This window comes from Etheostoma spectabile, chromosome 11, assembly GCF_008692095.1.
Source record: "Etheostoma spectabile isolate EspeVRDwgs_2016 chromosome 11, UIUC_Espe_1.0, whole genome shotgun sequence".
NCBI classification, from domain to species: Eukaryota; Metazoa; Chordata; class Actinopteri; order Perciformes; family Percidae; genus Etheostoma; species Etheostoma spectabile.
Window position 1 is genome coordinate 13,490,436 of NC_045743.1, and position 20,525 is coordinate 13,510,960.

At 39.6% G+C, this 20,525-nt stretch overlaps 1 protein-coding gene across 1 annotated transcript in view; it reads left to right on the plus strand.

The window, feature by feature from the left end:
* Nucleotides 1-2,433: 2,433 nt before the first annotated feature.
* Nucleotides 2,434-20,525, plus strand: part of LOC116698386 (ephrin type-A receptor 6-like) — a 183,515-nt gene continuing 165,423 nt past the window's right edge. The window contains 2 exon segments of the mRNA XM_032530305.1: nt 2,434-3,029; nt 13,271-13,335. Of these exon segments, the coding sequence (XP_032386196.1) occupies nt 2,951-3,029; nt 13,271-13,335 (144 nt within the window). The 5' untranslated portion in view covers nt 2,434-2,950.

The window sequence follows — 20,525 nt, forward strand, 5'->3', positions numbered from 1 at the left end:
GATCAATATATTCTACTCTACAACCCTCCGTCCTCCAATGTGTTTGCACATTGCGCCGCACAAAGTCAGTAGTCAGTTGGCAGCTTCTCTGCATTGTTTGGTGATTGGCTGGGAGCTAAGTGGTGGTGACGGATTGTGATGTTGATGTATTTACCTCCTCTGTGCTGACAGGGAGCTGTTCCTATGTCCTGATTGACTGGGTCTCATCAAGGCAGCGCCAGCGTTGCTTTGTTTAACCCGGTCAGGTTGGGGAGGGTTTGCTTACTCACTCGATGAGACGTCCATGAAGATGAGAAGAAGACCTTCCCTAATCTTGGCTGACATTGGCCGCTTGGCAGCCAGTGCAGCTTACTATTGAACTGCAAATGGGTGGACTTCCTCGGAGACAACAAAGTTTGTTGTATAGACATGCTGAATGATGGCTTTCTACATCAGCCCTGTAAGTGCTGTTGAATATGTGCTGTGTTTATGATGCATAATTAATGCAAGATTCATAGTACACACATAGTTAATTTCATACAGAAAATAATTAGGAAATGTGTTTTAATGTAAAGGTTAAAATAAATGTGATATAATAGTTTAAGATTTTAGTCCAAAGTTCTCTGATTTTGGTTCAAATTTCGCTGTTGTTGTTGTTTCCACTGCTGCGGTATTTGTTAATGGACCAAGGTAAATCTAACGTGGCTAAGGCGAACAGTAAATAATTTTCAAAACGATTTAAGAAGCTCTTTTTAGGACAAGCAGCCAACAAGATACCGTATTTTATCTTACATGTAAAGCTTTATTTATATTCGCACTAAGAGCAATTTGTATTTTCATTTGCTTTCGTAATGTTCAATTTATTTGACGTGCTTACTAATTTCATTTACATGTAGTTCTTACACAATGACGTGAATGCAGTATGACAAAAGAGCAAAACAATCAACCCCCGTTTCAAAGAACCAACCTATGTCTGTGTTGTTGTGAAGAGAGCTACAAGCACTGTTGTATATACGTCAATTAATGCATCAACTAAGGTTTCAATCATCATAATTTCTGATTTATTAATGATGTTCATGTCTTCTTCATAGGTAAATCAGTAGTTAAAGTAACAGGCTAAAGAAACTGAAGTGTTGTAATTATGATGAACTAAACATTACTTCTTCATTACTTTATCCTGTTTGTGGCCCTTCACAGGAAGTTCTGACCTGCTCCATCTTTAACATTGATAAATAAGATATCATTAATGGTGGCATATGCCCCAATCTTTGTGACCCCACAAATGACATATTTTAAAACATTTCTTGTGTTCAGACACTCAGAAGTTAGTAAAAAATAAAAGCCATAAATATCGTGGGTAAGCATTGTTCTCGGACATTATGTTTAGCCCTGTGTGTTAGCACTAGAAATGTCGCATTCAATGGAGGCCACGGTGGCTAAGTGGGTAGCACTTCTGCCTCACAGCAAGAAGGTTCTTGGTTCGAATCCAGGTCGTTCCGGGCCTTTCTGTGTGGAGTTTGTATGTTCTCCCCGTGTTTGCGTGGGTTTCTTCCCACCATAAAAGCATGCATCCTAGGTAGGACTACAGTTGAAAACTAGCCAATTGGCTAACACTGGCGCATTTACAGAAATGTTCATTAATGTGCATTGTCCTAATCAAATAAATAAAAAACCTGCAGTCTACAGTAATTTGTACCAATGGTAGTGACCATGGTACCTTGCTGTACCACCACTTTATTTAATTTCATGCCACTATTAATCATAAATATCTTATTTATCAAGATTATGGATGGACCTGGTCAGCATTTTATTTAAAGGGCCACAAACATGATGAATTAATGAAGAAGTAATGTGTAGTTAATCGTGAACAATTACATTTTGTAAAGGATATTCGGACACTGCTGTGACTGGTCAGTTTCTTGTAGAAGACATGAACATCATTAATAGATCAGAAGTCATGATGATTGAAATACCTTAATTGATATATTAGTTAAGGTATTGTTCCTCCATTAAGTCATGCATGTCATTCATGAAAAACATGGATTCCAATGAATTTGTCTCCAGGTGCTATCATCGTGTCTGTCTGTCTGTCTATTGTTATTCCCCTTAACTGCCTGCGGCCGCAGGCAGCACAGTGTTACGGTAGATTCGCATAACGTAGCGTATTTCTTGTAGCATTCACCTGTATTGTAATATTGATTACAATATAAATTCACCAAAACACAAGAGAGGTATCATAATCACAACCCAAGAAACATTTGACATCACATATACTCTCAGATGGGGTTCATCAGGTCAAATGATTTCTATTTTTTACCATTTTGAGCCCACACACACACACACAACACACACACACACACACACAACACACACACACACACAACACGCCGCTGCCTTATCAGCTAACCCCCTCTAGTGCCGAGCATCCTGCACAGATGCGCACAGTCTCCCACTGTAGCCGCCGCTTCAGATGCATCCCATCATTACTCTGTTCACTCTGTTAATCTCGCTGCTGCGGCGGACCGGGTTGGAGACAGGGAGCTGGCACATTGCTGTGCCAACAACAGGATTTCTAAAGTCTGTCACGACTCTGTGCGCTACGGAGACGCACTTGAAAAGGACATTCAATGTAGCCTATCTTTAAAATAAGGCAATACCGGCGACCGAAGTCCATGAAATCTGCAAAGTTGTCAGAGCTCGGTGTTTCTCATCTGTCCAAACATTTTGATTTCATTTTACATATTTTCGCCACTTTATCCAAAACCTCCCTGTTCCGCGCCATCGCCGCTGCTGCCTCCGATGGATCTCCTTTTGTTCCGTCACCCGGCACTTCTCTCCAATCGGGACCGAATGTAAGGACCATTGGATCGGTGCTTGTGGAGAATCCAGCCGCTCTTTTCTCTGACCAAGTTACCTCTCGGCTAAAAGTAGGCTACGTTGTATAAATCCGGTGATAAATGTTGCAGCAGACATGAGTTTTGGAAACAGATTTTTCCTTGTTTCACTCTTTCTTGGAATTGTCGTCACTCGCTTCAGCCACTGCAACCAAGGTGAGTCTAATGATTCACTCCTAAAATACCTGAACTTCTCATCTTAAATACTGACAATGCATTTATTCTTGCAAAGCTTTTCCACTTAATTCCTCATTCCCTGTAAGAGCTACTAAAGTAGCCTAACAGACTTCACAAAAGTATTGTCAAACCAAAAAACTGATAACAGCAAACCGAAAAAAAGATCCTGCACTAACTGGCATTAACGCATGTGTTTTTTTTTTTTGCATTTTTCTTTTTTTTTATTGCATAAATATCAAATATATTACTCTCAATAATAAAAAAAAACGTTTTGTTTGATCATAAATACGCTATGATACAATGATTTCAAGTTTATTATTTCCCAGTAGAGTTCAATGGTTTGCATCAGCTCAGTTTTTACCCAAACACTGAATCAAATAACAAATTGAAACACTGTTTTATGGAAATCAGCTACTGATGTGAAAAACCTGAGGCTGCTTTAATTACACATTCTGCATTACACACACACACACACACACACACATATACATATACTGGTGACAGAGTGAGGATGTTTGTTTGAATGTGTGAGTGCAAACTTGCATGTTTTGGGCCGTGGTCGTTGCAGAACATTTTAGACACAAAGTAAAAGGTTGTGAGCTGCCAAAAAATGTATTTGTTGAGTTAGTGCATCTGCAGTTGTACACATCTGCACTTTATGTTGAGTGGGGTCTTGGCTCTCAAATGCACATGACCACACATCTGCATGTGCTATGGGTACAGTGTAAGTGTATGTGTCATCGTATAAACTGGGCATTGCCTTCAGTTCACCTGTCATGTTATGTGATACTTGAGTGTGCATGTGTGTATGGTCACACACTTTTGTGTGTGTGTGTGTTGGTGTATGTGTGTCTGTGTGAGTGTATTCCGCCGTAGCTCCATGTGTGCAGACACGCGGCATCAGTGAGGTTTAAAATAGGCGTATTGATTGTGCGGAACACAGCGGGATCTTCCCCCCCCAGGTTATATTTTATTGTTCTCTCAGTTCAATAAGAGTGATGCTACTCCCTGTTCTCCTAGACAGCTGCCACATAACAGCCTCACTCTGTGTTTTTCTCTGCCACAGATTGAATGATTGAACTGATGTCTGCTTTCTATTGTACTTTAGTCTTTCATATTGACTGGTCTGGGACCACAGTGCCACAATGGCAGCCGTTGTCTACCACACCGGTGCAGCTTAGAATGGAAACACTGATAATAACTCAGATGACAAAGGAAAGTGCCTCGTTAGGTGCTCATGGATAAATGTCTCTCACCTTACTATGGCACTGGTTTCTCAATGGAGCCTATTGCTTTTGACTTTGCCAAAAATAATTGCAGGTTCCTTCTGTGTATGGTGGCTTATCGAGGACAACTCAGTGTTGGGTTTACATGGTTACTAAGATACTAAATTGTGCAGGGGTATAAAGTGTCTGCCAGGGTCTGTCTCAACCTTTGCACCCAATTCATGTTGAGATCCAGAGAGCATGACTGTGAAAAAAAAAAAAAAAAAACTAGGAAACTCATTGTTTTTCCCACTCAGCTACAGTATACACTGTAGGCTGTGGACAAAACTCAACATTACACGGCGATGTTTGATGGATCTGAACACCGGTGTAGTTAGATGTGTCTGAACTCTGAACACAGACATACAGAACTCAAAAGATTGGGGATTTCACAGAGAAAATTGGGTTAGATGTCAGCTGTTAGTAGATAACTAATAAAAAACAATCACTTTTTGCTTCTCGGCTGTGTGCTGCCTCTCACAGCAACACATCCGATTATCCCTCACATCAACCCAACTGGGATTGCACACAGTTATTAACAAAGCTCTGCTCACTCACTGGCAAGTTTGAACAAGCCCTTTTTTCCCATCAATAGATCTCTTTCCATAATATTTACTTGTAATAATCTTTTTTTCCCCCAATTTGCTCCTATGAATTTGGCAGCCGGTTACATTTATTACAATGAACATTCACAGATCTCAGTTACTAACCTGATTTCTTGAGCCCTTGAATTTCCACAAGCAGAAGATTGCTTACACCTAGTAAATCAGGAGACAGTGCCTTTGTTCCACACTTCTAACATTGTTCAGATTGTTTTTTTCCAGACAGAGATTCAGGCATGAAAAACCAGAAAGTAATCCATCCTTGGGAAATATAGTATATGAGTCAGATCAAAGCACCACATGAAAACTTCATTTTTGTTGGTCAAATGCATCTCACTGAAACAATGCTGGTTCTTTGTAAGTTTGAAGCTAGTCAGCAACACATACATTAGAAGGAAACTGTCGGTCGGGCTGTATACGTTTACAGATTGCAAGGCTCAAAAGGATTTAGCCAAGAAATGATCATAAAACTAGTGCAGCTTTTTACATTGATTTATGTGGATGGCCGATCAAAGTTTTTGCTCTCACTGGCACCACCTTCAGAGCAATAAGATCACCATTACCGCTGTAGATGTAATAGATATGCACCAGTAGTGGGCTGTCAAGGAAAATCAGCCAACATTTTTTTAAATCTGCACGCAAGCCACAGTGTGTGTTTTTGACCGTGTGTGGATGTGAATTCTTAATATACAGGAATAACAAAATTTTTTATTTTAATACTCATTTTAATTATGTATGCATTGGGGGTTATTCTGAAAACACTACATCAAAAATACCCAATGCAAATCCTATTTTTTAACATTGACAGATTCATCACATTTGTCATCCATGTATGTAGCATGTATTAGCAAGCTAAGTTAGGGCTGTAAAAGTTATCACAGTCACTACTTTAAGTGGAGCATGCTGCTTATGTAATAAAAAGTATTTCCACAAAGGTCCTCTAGAGAGACTGAGATGACTCCAGGCTGGAGATTGTTAGTCAGGGCTCGGCTTCTTCAGAGGTGATCCTTTATTAAGATAATGATTGTTGAGTTGTTCGGTATGTGAGCTTTATGGCCACCTGGTGAGCGAGATCCACTTCATACTTTAAACTTAAGTAAAATAACTCCTATCAAAGTCATGAAGAGTGAAGCAACTATGCCACAGTGAAGGCTGTTTAATTTTGGAATGTCATTTATATGAATTAGCTTTGGTATTAAATGGGCCGTGCTGGTAGTGTTGCATATCTTAGCCTATTTATTACATGGGTTATGTGCTTATTTATGTATGCACTACATTTTATGCAAAACATACATTAGGTTACACACAGATGTACCATTATCAAGGGATTCTGCCTCAACAAATAAGGCCGGAAATATACTTGCGTTTGTCGTGTAGACAACCGGCTGGGTTGTGAACAGAATTGGTAACATACTTGCGTATGTGCTACACGTGTTATTGGGGGACTACACTAGATGGCTTACCAATGATCTCAAACCATTTAGAACTTCTGGAGCATTGTCACTGTGCAGCAGCAATAACACACCGTACACCGACCTATGTTCTACCAATGTGTGAAGATGGTTGATGTTATGCATTGATCCTGAATGGTTTAGAACAGGACAGCCCATTGGTCAGGGGACAGAACCTTAACAAACAGGGTTTCCAGTACGGATCTGGTATTGACAGGGTTTTTAACTTGTCTTCAAAACTCTTTGCTATTGTTGGCTATTATTGGATTGCTGACCCCTGACTCAATCACATCACCATGCTGCCCCCTACCTGCATTTTTGTTTGCTTAGAATTTATTTCACGATTTTCTGCCACGATTTTTAGTGAACATGACAAAACAGCAAATTGGCAGTACCATAGCACATTTCTTGTCACCACAAGCCTGTAAACATAGAAGCTTCAATTTAGAGAAGGGAGAGCATTGCGGCGTTCCGGAGTGCTTCAAAACCTATTTTATACAAAATAAATCACATTAATCAAGTTATTTAAAAATTAAATTGTGAACAGGGTTAATCAAAATTGCGAATTCATAACGATTAATCCTGCAAGCCTAATGTGCATAATCTTGCAGACACATTTGTATTTTAAATTATATGGACCCTACACACCCAGGGTACACCCACACAAGTGAAAACACTTGTGTGGCCTAATTTGAAAGACTGTGAGGACATGCATACAATGAGCTCAATTAACATGTTCCAAATTATCATCTTAGGTTTGTTCCACTTTCTCAGCATTGCTCTCTTCACCCAGCTTAAACCTGAGCAGAGGTCAAGTAAGTGAAAACCTCTGTAGCGCAGGGCCTTTAAGTCATTCAATGCAACTACAATGGTATGTGCACTTTGGGAAAACATGATAAAAATACATTCTATATGTTAAAGACAGGGAGTTTCTCATTGTTGTGTATTTACTGTACTAAAAACCAGTCCCTCCAGAAAAACGTGATTATGCAATTGCCGAATTCAATGCATAATCAGCCAAAGTCTGCATATTTATGCAGGGGCCACAGTTTTTTCAAATACGCCACACTTTTGCTGCATAAACTGCCGATTTCCACACAAAATAATGCGGGGCTTGCATGATTTCATAATCCCCACATTTTTGTTGCAAAAAACTCACATATATCTTACCTGAAAGTTGAAAAATGTTGCGTTTACTTCACACAAAAGCAGCCATTCCCCAAATTACGTGACAAGACAAACACAGTCTCTTTTTCATCAAACCGCAGTTTTTGCAAGTTCTCGCAATTTTTGCAATTGCATAGATAGCCTGCATATTCCATTGCATTTTTTAAGAAAACGTGACGCATAATCAAGGACTTTTGCCCGCAACAATCAAAAAAAAACTTTTTCTGGAAGGACTGTAAAACAACGGCATTCTGCATAGAAGGAAATCCCAATACAAACATGCTTTGAAATGGTGTAATGTTATAGGAATATTGTGAATTATCTTCAAGCAAGGGTCTTAAATGAGACATGTGCACACAATATTTAGGTAGTATTTGTACTTGTTGTATGCAAATATGAAATGTTCTATTACTCATGAGTAATAAACTCCATGAGTATATAGGGTGATTTAAAGCATGTCTCATAGAACACTGCTGTTGCACTCTGTGGGAACTGTTTGCTGTCCCCTAATCACAGTTATCACTGCAGGTGTTTTGCCTTTGAAAGCTGTGTTGAGTGTGGCTGATTGAAATGTTATTTGCATGAATTCCTTAACCAATATATTAGTTAAAAACCCTTACAGCCTTTATCCAAGCTAATCAACCACATTCAAAGATTTGCTTTGCTGCCATTTGTTATGTTGTTGATGGTTTGATCTTGGTGGAGTGTGGAGACATGTTGAAGATTTTGTCATGCCTGTCAGGTTGCCTCTGCTATGGATAGTTTTCCATTTCACAGCATATCATCCCTTCTTTTAAGAGCCCTGCACTTTGTTTACACCACTAAATGGCACTGTGCAATCCTCACCAAAATCAATTTTCACAAGTCTCTGTTCATCAAATGCTATTGTTCGTCTTTAACAAGACTTGCTGTTTACTGGAATGGGCATGTAGGGAGCTTGTGAATTAAAAGGTTTATTTCCTGCTTTGCTTTTTGAACCCTAATGGTCTAAGAAACAAAGGAATTCTACTGCATTCAAAAAATGTTTTTTTCACAATTGAAGCCAGTGTGCTGCTGTAAGCAATTGCATTTAATGTACCTAATCAGCCACAGTGATGAATGTTTTAAGAGCCATGCTTGGTTCTCAATTCATGCCACTCTTTATATTTCAACAAATCAGACAGTAATATAGGACAGCCCTATTCAAATCAACTACCCCCCAAACACACACCACACCACACAAAAAGCACCCTTTTTTCTTAAGTTAACTTTTTACAGACAAGGCAAAGGTGTAAACACCTGAAGACAGCAGGTGTTACTGTTGTCTGAATACTAAAACTGTTCCCACTTCTAATTGACATAAAGTAACACTGGATGGTCTTTTGTCAGGGCTGTAGTTATTTTGAGGTGTTTGTGTGGTCTGTAATGGCTGTAGGCCAGACAGGAGATGTCATCATTCTACTGGAGCTCCGTGTATTTATGAGTTGGCCAGCTCATGTTCTATTTATATCCAACCAGTGGAAGTCCCAAAGGAGCCTGAGCTCCAGGCAGGGTCTGTGGGTGCCTTGCTGAAAAATAACTCTATGGAGGGATAAAGAGACAGAGAGAGAGAATGATGATGGTTATGTACAGTACATGCAGTAAGTTTAATGTACACTGCTCAGTAGACATTCACCCAAACCAGAATACATACACACAGTGAAGAGTGCTCACACATTCAAATGTTAATGAAAAAGTGCACAGTAACACACATGTACATATTACTGGGGTTATCTGGAAACCCTGTAGATAATTATTTTTTATGAAAAGCATGTATCGATATGCATAAAGAGTTGCCAAGTGCTGTTTTGGACTGTCAGTTCAAAACAACGTCAGGCAGCACAACGGAGGTGTTTATTTCCAACTGTGTATTTTTTCCAAATTTAAACACCTCCGTACTCTTACATTTAAAAAATATAATATGTTGCTATGTATAATTAGAAAAAGCAGTTTCAAATGAACACCTCATACAACTTCTTCATCAAGAAGAAGAGTTTTCTTCTCTTATAAAAGTTCAAAACACACATTTTTGAGCCAACAGTGCAATGTTCTCGGCTGGATACTTTTCCACGCTGCCTTCTAATGCACATCAGCTGTTCTTCATTTATGGCAAAGTGAAGTGTGAAACTACTCACTGCAGTCAGCGACACGGCCAATTCTCATTTATTAGGCCATCCTCCAGGGACTGTGCTGCTTTCTTGCCCACGGTTGTCTAATGGTGTCCATTAACACCACTGATATTGCCAGATAGTCCTCAAGCCTGGTACTGGCACTGACATGGCACAGACCCGGAATTGGTGGGCAAATATTGAAATAAGCTAACAGAGCAGAGAGGACAAGATTGGAAGAGGAATATGAAAGGATAAGCAGGAAGCATTCCCTAGCAGTTTTGGACAAGATGGTCAACCTATAGAATTATCTGTTACATTTTCATATAAATCAATATCAATCTTCTCCACTTTAGCTCTGATTAATATAACACAACAGGATTAATTAAATGTTTTGTGTTTGCTTTTTTAAAGTATTTAGATTGAAATATCATCTGGTGTACCTGATATTTGATGTACTTAATGTTTCCAATTTTGAAGCAGAAGAACTGGTTAAGGCGAAGAGAAGCGCACCACCCTCTTGAACTCAAACTTTTTCAACAAAACATAAAAGGAGTAAAATATTTTATGTTAGTCCTACTGATAGGGTTTGTGAAGCGCGGAAATTTCCAGCAATTTCAGGGTTCACAGGCAATTGAATCCGCCAGGGTCCCTTCTATAGCATTTTGTGTCCCACCATGATTGCCTAAATGTTGGTTCAGAGGTCGACAATAAATGGAATACAATTGTGGGGAAAATATATTCTGAAAAGGGATATGTTTACAGCCACTACATATAATTAATGGCAACATTTATCAGCAAACTTAATCAAAACATAGGCTCATGGTATTAATCAGAATACATGTTGGTCAAACCTTAGATACAACTTGTAAACTGTCAAATACTATATCAACTCACTCTTTCTTCTTTTTCACTCTTGCTGCAGAGTATGTCTGTCTCTGTCCCTGTGTCCTCCCTTTAGCTAAGAGAATCGGATTTTACCAATCCCAAGCTGTCAGTCATGCACAGTATATGGATTTTTACGGATGGCATTTGAAATTTTAAGTAAAACACATGTCTTTGTCCATAAAACCACACTTATAAGCCAAGTTTGGGGAAGCACACAGTCATTGTGTTAAGAATACTTTCTCTGTCACACTAGGAGTTCCCACTCCAATAACATGACCTCAGTAACTCATTGATTTGACCTCTGCTTGTATATGCATAAAAAGTGTACTCAAGTAGTAAAACAAGGATTTAACATTTAAGTTAAATGCCACATATTTACAGAAATTTGACCTAAATTGAACATGAAAACGGTAAATCTAATTAAAGCTGCAATTAGGATTCTAAATTAAAAATGGATCAATCATGCACATTTGTAATGTGAAAGAGGTCTCTCGAAGTGATGAGCTCATAGATAATTATCCCCCAACTCAGCAACTCTCAGCTCTTCAGGTTGTTTAGGCTCATTTTTAGGCTCATTGTTTTGTTTTTTGTCAACTTTTTTAATTGTACTTACTTTCTCTGATCTTGTCAACCCATTTCCAGCAGGCACCTATGTGAGTCCATGTATCCCACTACTTGAAACACCTGTTTTATTTTGAGCCGATTATCAGTTGTGTAATATTTTACATTAGTATCATCAAAAAGCATTTATGTTTTTTATAAGAATAACAAATCTGTCTATGAACAGGTTATATTATATTTACCACAGAGCACCCCACCCATACAGAGACACAAAGCCTCAGAACAAGTACAATTTTTCTATTTCTTACTCCGCTGTTCAACCCCACTGACACTGCATTCATCAATCTGTATTTTTTGCCCGTGATGTATTTTTTTTTTTTAATCTGACAATACAGTTGTTTCATATCCTTCATGGCTTTCTTAACTCTTGCATGTCGTGATATACCCGTGTGGCTCAATCCAAAACAGGTGTTACATTGTGTCACTGCAGTGTGTCCAATACAAGCACTCAGGGAGACGAGTGGAATAGCGGAAGGTTTAGTTGTATATGACAGCTGCATACTGTACACGCAGACACAATGAAAACCTCAGTGAGCAGATGCTTGGACAATCTCTGTCAACCACGCTCCATCAGAGGTGTATTGGCTCATAACTGGGGAACAGACAGTTTCAAAAATGGCCCTTCTTTCTTTGTGCTTGCCTTGATCTTGTCAGAGCACATTCATAGATATAAATATCACTGTTCTTTTACCTTGACATTGTAAATCGCAAATGACAAAATTACAAAATTACAAAAGCATGGAAACTAATACCTCCTTTGATGTACATTCAGTTGTAATAACTAGCTATCCCAGAGCAATAATGTTAATGGAGATTTATTCAAGAAATTGTCACTGATAGAGATTTGTGTTGGCATAATGAGCCCCCCAAGGATCACTTACAAAGCTTCAAGTGGACATTCATGACCGACTGACACTTAAAACTCAGTCGTTATCCGAGTTGAAGACTACACTATGATTTGTTAGAAATCAGTCTCATTACAAAGCATGTGGGATTCACAACTCAACATTTGAGATTTAAGTCGATGGCTGCTCAAGGACAAGTTTAAAGAGGAGATCTTTGATGACTCATTGCATGTGAGAGAAATGATTGGCTTTTAGACAAGCCTCTTGACTCTAGTGTTGTTTTTCTGCCAGCTATCACTCTCTCCCTGAATAACCATTGTTTTCTTATACCTACCTCATGATGCACACATTTAGGACATAAGTGTCTTTTCACACATACTGCGCATTTGGCAGATTTGACAAGGTGACTAGATCGACTCCATGTAATATTTATGGATATTGAAAATGCAACAGAATATGTGCCTACTGTCTATTCCCTAATGTAACAAAAGTAGGTAAAAACGTTTTTTTTTAATTTGGTGGTTTTATGCTGGCATCACACTGAACTGGTAAATTTAAAGAAGCCGTGTCTGCTCTTTTTTACTGTATTTCACTTGTCGCTGGGAGATATCCTCCTGAATTATTAAATCTACTGTCTTTGAAAGCAAGACAACACATTGTCAAGGATAGCAATATTTCCCAGGGTAAAATTGCTTTGTTTTTTAACACTACCTGGAAAGTTAGAGTCAACTGATTATCATATTATGCTGTACCAAAATTAATTTCACTGTCTAAGTGCAATACAGTAGCTTTACATACCTAAAAACCATACCAGGATATTGATTAATATTTAGCATAATTAAACATGCACAACACTCTCATGGCATAAGAGGAGCTGAGGACAGATGTATCCCTGATTATATATCTCTTGAAAAGTCATCGGCAGAAGAAGAGCAGGTTGTTGTTAGTGAGATTCAGGTAAAGCTGTGGATGGGAGAAAGGGATGGCAGGGTAGGGAATGGACTGTTGACTGTAATCTGACTGCAATACATCACTCCCCCAAATTTTGTCACAAGTGGCAAAAATGTTGCTTTCACCGTATACGCCGCCATGCTCATAAATATTCATCGGACAGTAATTTCTGTTAATATAAAAAATGTCTAAAGGAATAGGTTTATGACTGATATTTCAATTTCCAGTGTGAAAATAGGACATTTTGTGTGTTGACAGATTGCTAATGGTTGTATTTCCTCTCGCCTCTTTTCACCCATTTCAGTTGTGCTGCTGGATACGACATCTGTGCTTGGAGAGCTTGGATGGAAGACCTATCCTATAAACGGGGTAAGAAGGGTGACTTTTTTCCCCAATTATTCTCTTCGGTCTTACTGTCTATTGTGCCTTGTTTCACATTCTTGTTTTTGTTCAGACCCCTCTGTCAAAATGGGATTTACTGTTACTTGAAGACAGATAATGAGCCAAGGTCTCTAAGTAAGCTTCCCTTATGATGTCCAATCTGCACCTATCAATTCATGTCCTGTTCGTGTCCCTTTTGAGCCACAGAAATATTTTATTGATTATTTAAATATTAGCCAAAGGGAAGCATATAGCCAGCCCATGCTCACAAAGCTAACTGCATACAGCGAAAAACTTCAAGTCTCTGTTTTAACTCTGGTTGCCTCTCAGTTACCGAAGAAACAAAGGCAGCATGCCCTATACCTTTATTCAGTATTTTTGGTCAGTCCGCTAATAAAAAATAGTTTTCCCATTTTGTCCTGGCAGTAAGTGCCTCCAGCTTCACAACAGTATCGTGTCTGGCTGAAAATCGAAACTTTGGAAACGCCTGCAAGTACCAAACTGAAGGTATCATGATAATGAAATATAGATCTGACAACTGATGATAGCATCCTCAGATCAAAACCTTCAAGCTGCATCAAAACCTCTTCCTCTCTGTGCTGTCAGAATACCTGAGGACCTGATAGAAAATGTCTTTTTGTTGAGCAACAAAGCCAGTTCAACTCCATTGTGCCGGTTTTGTCTCCATACCCATTAATTACAGCACAGCTCAATTAAACCTTACTTATAAAATAGAGGTAGAGGCTGTGCCACTTTGTCCATGCATGCATGCATCTGACTATGTTCAGTCCTTGTTTGACCATCTTGAACTCCCCATTTCCCCAGGATATAAGGCCAACCAATCCATGATTTATTGAAATGGAAATGCCTGGGGCTTTAACCTTGTTTTATGTTGTGGCAAGTATAATGTGCTTTGCTTAATGAGGTTACTGCTTGGGGTTTCAATTCCAATCAATGGCATACCTTATTAGTTGTGATCTCTCATGATGCAATAGAGATTAATAAATAAGTCTATGGAGATGGACAAAAAACATGTTTATAATTGAAGTACAGTATTGAATGTGATCTAATTGATTCTGTCTGTAGAGCCATGCTTACAGTGTGAGCAGACATTGTTAATAGCCAATGCGCCATGACATTCCATGGTGCAGATTCTCGCAAACATATTATTTTTATAGTGAAATACCATGCAACTTTAGGTTAATAAAATGTTGGTAAGATGCAGCCCAGAGCTAATCACTGACCAAATGTCAACATAAGACTTCTTGTTTACATCACCCAAAGCACGATGAATTTTGTAGTGCCTAAACTCTGAAATTTGAGCCCAAATTTTAAAAAAAAAGAAGGAATCAGTGAGTATCAATTTAATTACACAATACAAAAGCATAGCCCTTGGAACACTGAAATTCTCCTTGTTGTCGCCAATATCTGAATTGAATTACCTTCAATAACTCCATATACTTTATTATATCTCAAGGTAATGCAATAATCAAAATGTCATCTTGAGAGAGCATCATAAAAAGAAAAAGAAATGCACGTTAAAAAAACTGAAGCAGCAACTGATGCCTGTTTTGCTGTAAGGTGACTGCAGGCAGTTCTAATATGAAAAGTAAAGAGAACAAGAATGAAGGTTCTAGTAAAAGCTCTTACTCTTGTTGAGGTCGTGATTAAGAGCCCTAGCAGTAAGTACAACTTTTTGCTTTTATTTTTTTGGAGCTATGAAGTGTTTCCTCCATCCTCAACTATCCTTGCGACTCCTAGTCTCTGTGGATTTTGACTTTAAATGATCCTTTGCTGGAAGATCCCTATGCCCCAGTCCTTCTCTGTCTCTCTATCTCTCCCTGCAAGGTCCTTGGTGGCCCATATCAGGGTTATGGAGGTGATTACATCATGTAGGTCGTGGTGACAGCCGCCCACAGCGTTAAGGAAGAGGAGAAAGGGAGGCTGCAAACTCCGTGATTGAGCTGTCAGCCCGCTTCCATCCTCACTCATCCACTATCCTCCGATTTACCATTAATATTTAAGGCATCGAGGTGAGAGGGCCTGAGGGAAGGTGTGAAGATCTGGGGACGTAAAACAGTTTAAATCCCACTCACTACCGGGAAGCCAGCAAGAGGAAGTCAATCCCAACCATATTAGACACAGCCTGGTATCAGGCCGATACAGCAGCGCACCATGTAGCTGCCTATCAGCGTGGCACACTGGTTCTTATTCCGGATATAAACTGTTGTCAGTCAGTCCTGCCCAATGCACATCTCAAAATAATTTCATACGCAGTAACTGCTCCAACATGATTACCTGATGATGAGGTTGCCAGGAATATAGCTGGTCATATCATGTGAATTTGAAGGTGAAGTGGAAATTGGGGTGTATATTTATGGATCAAAAGCCATTAAACAACCCTTGTAAAGAGAGGCAGGCGAGTGGTTTTGTGGAAGAGGAAGGTTAGCCACAAGTACATGGTGGTGGTCTGCCAGCATTAGAACACAGGAAACTGTGGCCTTCTGCATAATTTCAACAACAGTTTTGAAGTGTCCATGAGCAAGACACAGAAGCCCTATAGCTGCTTACTTGCTGTCAAATATTACAGGTAGGAGGACCAGCCAAATAATCAAAATGTCAAATCTGTTTTTAAGAGGATAAAAAGTTTTCTGTGCCAAAATCAAGTGAAAATCGTTCTTCTCCGGGGATTTTCTAAGTCTGACACTATTGCCCCCCCCCCCCAAATTAATTGATTTACCTCTTTCACAGGTTTTTGACACAGGGAACAATCTTTTTTGGAAGTACAAGAAGTATAATTTTGACATGGAGTCAGTTTACAACTCAAACATATTTTTAGCATATATTTGTTAACATTTTGACAAATTAGCACCAGTAAAAGTAAGTGAGATACAGTTGTTTTACTACAACAGCCATGTCTGAAGCTATGTATAATATTTTTTGGGAGCAGGTTAACACAACAAAGCTCAAAGCACTCCTCTTCTCCTACACGTTCCTTGTTAGGAAAAGGTGTCATTTTAATTCGACACACACTGGATCCTTCTCACTTCCATTAAATTGCATTCCTGGCTCTTCTACTTCCCTCCATCCTTGCTACCTCGTCCGTCCCATCAAGGAAGCATGGGAGAGACACAAGGAAATCATGGGCGGAGAAAGGACACAACCAAATATGTTTTACAGGGATGAGACATCCTTTCTACTGAGGCGTCACATGAAATCATCAGCGTTATGGGCTGAGTTAGCAATGACTTTCAGCTGCATGGCTACCACGAAGGATGCTCTTGTGTATCCTTGCTCATGGCTCCTTGGAGATCCCTTCTCGATGCTTGCTCCTTGTACTCGGAGCAGGAATAAGAGCTTTGAGACGGCCTTCATGAAGGAGGGACAGAACAACTTCTGGTTCAGCCGAGGGCCGAGGACTAAAAGGGATAAATAAGGGATGTGAGAAGCAGCCCTAGACTCAGGGCTTCATCTTTGCTTCACTTTCCCTCATTGTGCACATCTTTGCATTTGAGACTAAGTGAATATGGTCAAACTTTTCGGTTAGAGTTAGCTGTCAATCTGGGTAGTGTAAGAGTTCATTCACAAAGCTGTACTGTGATTATCACAGTGGCTTTAATAAAGTGAAAATTACAGGGAAAGACACTTCAATCAATGATTTAATTTAGCTTGGTCTCTCTCATCACTATATTGCATTTCCCTGTAGGTCCACATCTTAGGCACACTGGAAAGCTGCAAACAGATGTTTACACGCTGTAAACACGATCAAACATCTTGGTCATGCCCAGCGTTCAGTGCAAGGTGCCTTTTGATAATTTTATACCAGCTCTGATTTGGAAGTAAATGGACTTGTTTCAATTGGCCCACATGGGGAAACCATGCAAGGAGGACTGTTGTTATGTTTGTTAATGACTTTACTGAATCTGGGAATATCCTCAGAGTTAGAAAACACATTCACCATTAACGGTTTTACTCATTGGATTTGTGCATATTGAACAGCAGTTGATCTATACCATGTCTTTCAAGGACTTTGAGTCTGAAAACTTTTTTCTTTAGAAGAAGTTATTAATTGCGTGTGCTAACGGAAGCTGAAACGTCAGTGGGAAAAATGTTGAGAGGTTGTTTTCATGAAGCAAAGATGTTTCTCTGTTCTCAGTTTTTCTCTCCATGTTCTGAGATGCTGAATGGTGATGAAGAACAGGGTGTCAGAGGGGTGAGTGAGAGAAAGACAGGAGAGAGGAGAAGGAAAAGAGTGTTGATTTGGCGTCTGCATGCCGCCACAATAAGCTCCACTCAGAATGGGCAGACACACTGCTGAAATATGCATGAGTCATTTCTCAGTGGTGGGTGTTGGGGGGGAGGGCGGAGCAACGAAAGAAGCAGTTTATTTATTAAATTACATGAAACAGCTTTAAGGGATTAAGAATGCCTAATGTTGCCTTTTTGTTTTCACTCATTGACATCATAATGGCAACTGAGCATAGGAAGGATGGGTGACAAAGAACGATGGTTGTCCCTCATAAAGGGAAAGAATAATCCCATTTTTATCTATTGTCAGAGATCCCAAGCAGCCAATAAGTCAGATCTACCGGGGGCGTATGAACAGAGCATTATGTAAGCGGGGAGCACAACTCTGGCACAACGGTTTTCTGCTGCCAGAACACTGCTCAGTCAAATATTAGGCTGTGCAACCTTGATACCTCACAAGGGCTCAGCTCAGAGCAAGACATTTGTCTCAGTGTGTGTGTGTGTGTGTGATTACATTTAAGGGAGATTTGTTTTTTATAGCAGACAGCTACTGCGTCTTCACTGTTACCTGTAATGTAGATGTGATGCAAACATTGAAATACAATTGAAATACAACAATAAAAAGAAAGTCTACTGTAAAACAAGACAAGACTCTGACTTCATGTTTAGTCTAACGTGTTCCAAAAAGGTAATTTTAACTGCCTTTAACATGTGTCCTCTATTTGTCAGCTGTTGCTAATAACATGCCTTGATGGACTGACCATTCTCAGTGAAGGTACTGCAGAGTGTCGTTTACCTTCATTCCTGAATTGTGTGGCTTTGTGGCGTATTGTGAATGCACGATGGCTGGAGTGGTTAGTATTTAGCATATTTAGTAATAAGACATTTTTGGAGGAAAACTTTCATACACTTTCTCACTTTCATATATCTTATTTCTCTGTAACATCAAGCTCCACTGTTGTTAGAAACTACACCATTCACTCATTGTTCAGAACGCTGTAGCAGTAGAAATGAATTGGATTGAGAGGCTGGGGAAGCAAAGTATCTTATTAATACAGTTTTGGATGCCAATGCGTTAATGTTTTTCCTACTGTAGATTTGACTTCCACCATGCAGCCTCCCACTGTGTTATTGTGTGATGATGCACCATGAGAATACCCAGCTTTTTTATCATTCTCCCAATACAACAAGAGTAAGCTCAGGCAGCCGCTAGTTGACATAAAGTTCTCGGAACAAATCGGTCTGTCAGTTTTGGGAAAAGTTTTCAGAGGATTGCCATCAGATTCAGGCTTTGCGTTTGGGGACATTGAGGGGGAGGAGGGAGAGATGGGGCTGAAGAGAGAAAGAGAGAGGAGAAGATCGGAGGCCCATATTGTGGAGTGATTGGATATAACTTGTGAGAGTGAAAGATGACTAAAACACCACACACACATCAATGTGCTTACACAATCACACTCACTCAAAGGCATTTGCACACCATCTCAAGCCTCTTTACTTTCCCTCAATGCTAATCCTTAATCTTTTTATTGCAATATTTAACCACAGTAATTGATTGCAACTACGCAACCTTAGGCTTATCTCAAAGCACTTCCTCCATCCCTAATACTATTAGCCCTGAGAGTAAGCTCTGAACAACAGAGAGGAGGAGAGAGAGTGAAATCTGGATGTCAGTGTCCTTCATAGCTCAGATAAACTTCTCTAAGGCGTGCTGCTGAGTGATGGCCGGCAGCGCTGTGAGAATGAAAGAAAAAAAAAAAGTAGGAATAATCCAGAATCACTCCACTTCTCCCCACGGAGGCTCTAATATAAAAAAGGTATGATGATTTAGCACACCAGTGTTCGTCTCGGGGACCTCTGCCATAACCGGGCTTAAGCAGTGCCGGGGGATACCTTAATTGGCTTGTTTCTTGTCAGGGACACACCGAGGCCAATATCTTATGCTCTCCCACTCGGCATCTCGCTGACAGCAGAACATATTCTGACAGCTTTTTGGGCTTACCCTCACCGTGTGAGGAATACAGTGAGGCTGAGTTGGAGAAAGAGAGTGGAAGCGGGGGGGAGGGGGAGGGGATTGAGGCACTGGATGGATGCAAATGGAAAGAAGAGGAGAGAGAGGGAAGAGAGAGGAGGTTATTAGCGCCTTGCTGAATGCAGGGGCTGAATACATGAATACGGGAAGTAGCAGAGAAAATAGAATATGTGGTTGCTGGCAGAGTTTAGACAGACAAACTTGTGTTTGTTTTAAACAGTGTAAATCATTGAAATTTAAAAAAAAACAAAAAACGTATCTTTCGAATACAAATTAAATTTGTTTGTTTACCTTAAAATTACGAATGTTTTAAGGTAGGCTCTTAGACAAAGAATAGGGTTTGGAAAGTCAAAAATGCTGTTTGCAAGCTTACTTTTGGAACTGTTAAATGTTAGGTTCAGATTTTTTTGTTTGGCTTAATACAATACTCATGTACAATATGTTCATTGGGAGTTGTCACCTTAATAATTTGACTGTGGAACAACACTTGTCTAGTCCAACTACTGTATGCTGACAGGAATGGGGAACTCAATCCCCAGTCTTCTTCTTCTTCTTCTTCTTCTTCTTCTTCTTCTTCTTCTTTTTCTTCTTCTTCTTCTTCTTTTTCTTCTTCTTTTTCTTCTTCTCTTCTTCTTCTTCTTCTTCTTCTTCTTCTTCTGTGTAAAAATGTATTCTGAAGCTATGTGAGGCTTCATCAGTTTGAGTTAGACATAACCCAATATCACAAATAATACTTTACAATCTGTACAGCATACTTCATACACACCCTCTGTCCTTTGACCCTCTTCACATAAGGAAAAACTCCCCCCCCTCCATGCAACTACCAGGAAGTATTTGTCCACTGGGGCTCAATGCTGTCCAGGAAACATAAAAAGGGAATTTTGTTCTACAAAGATAGACC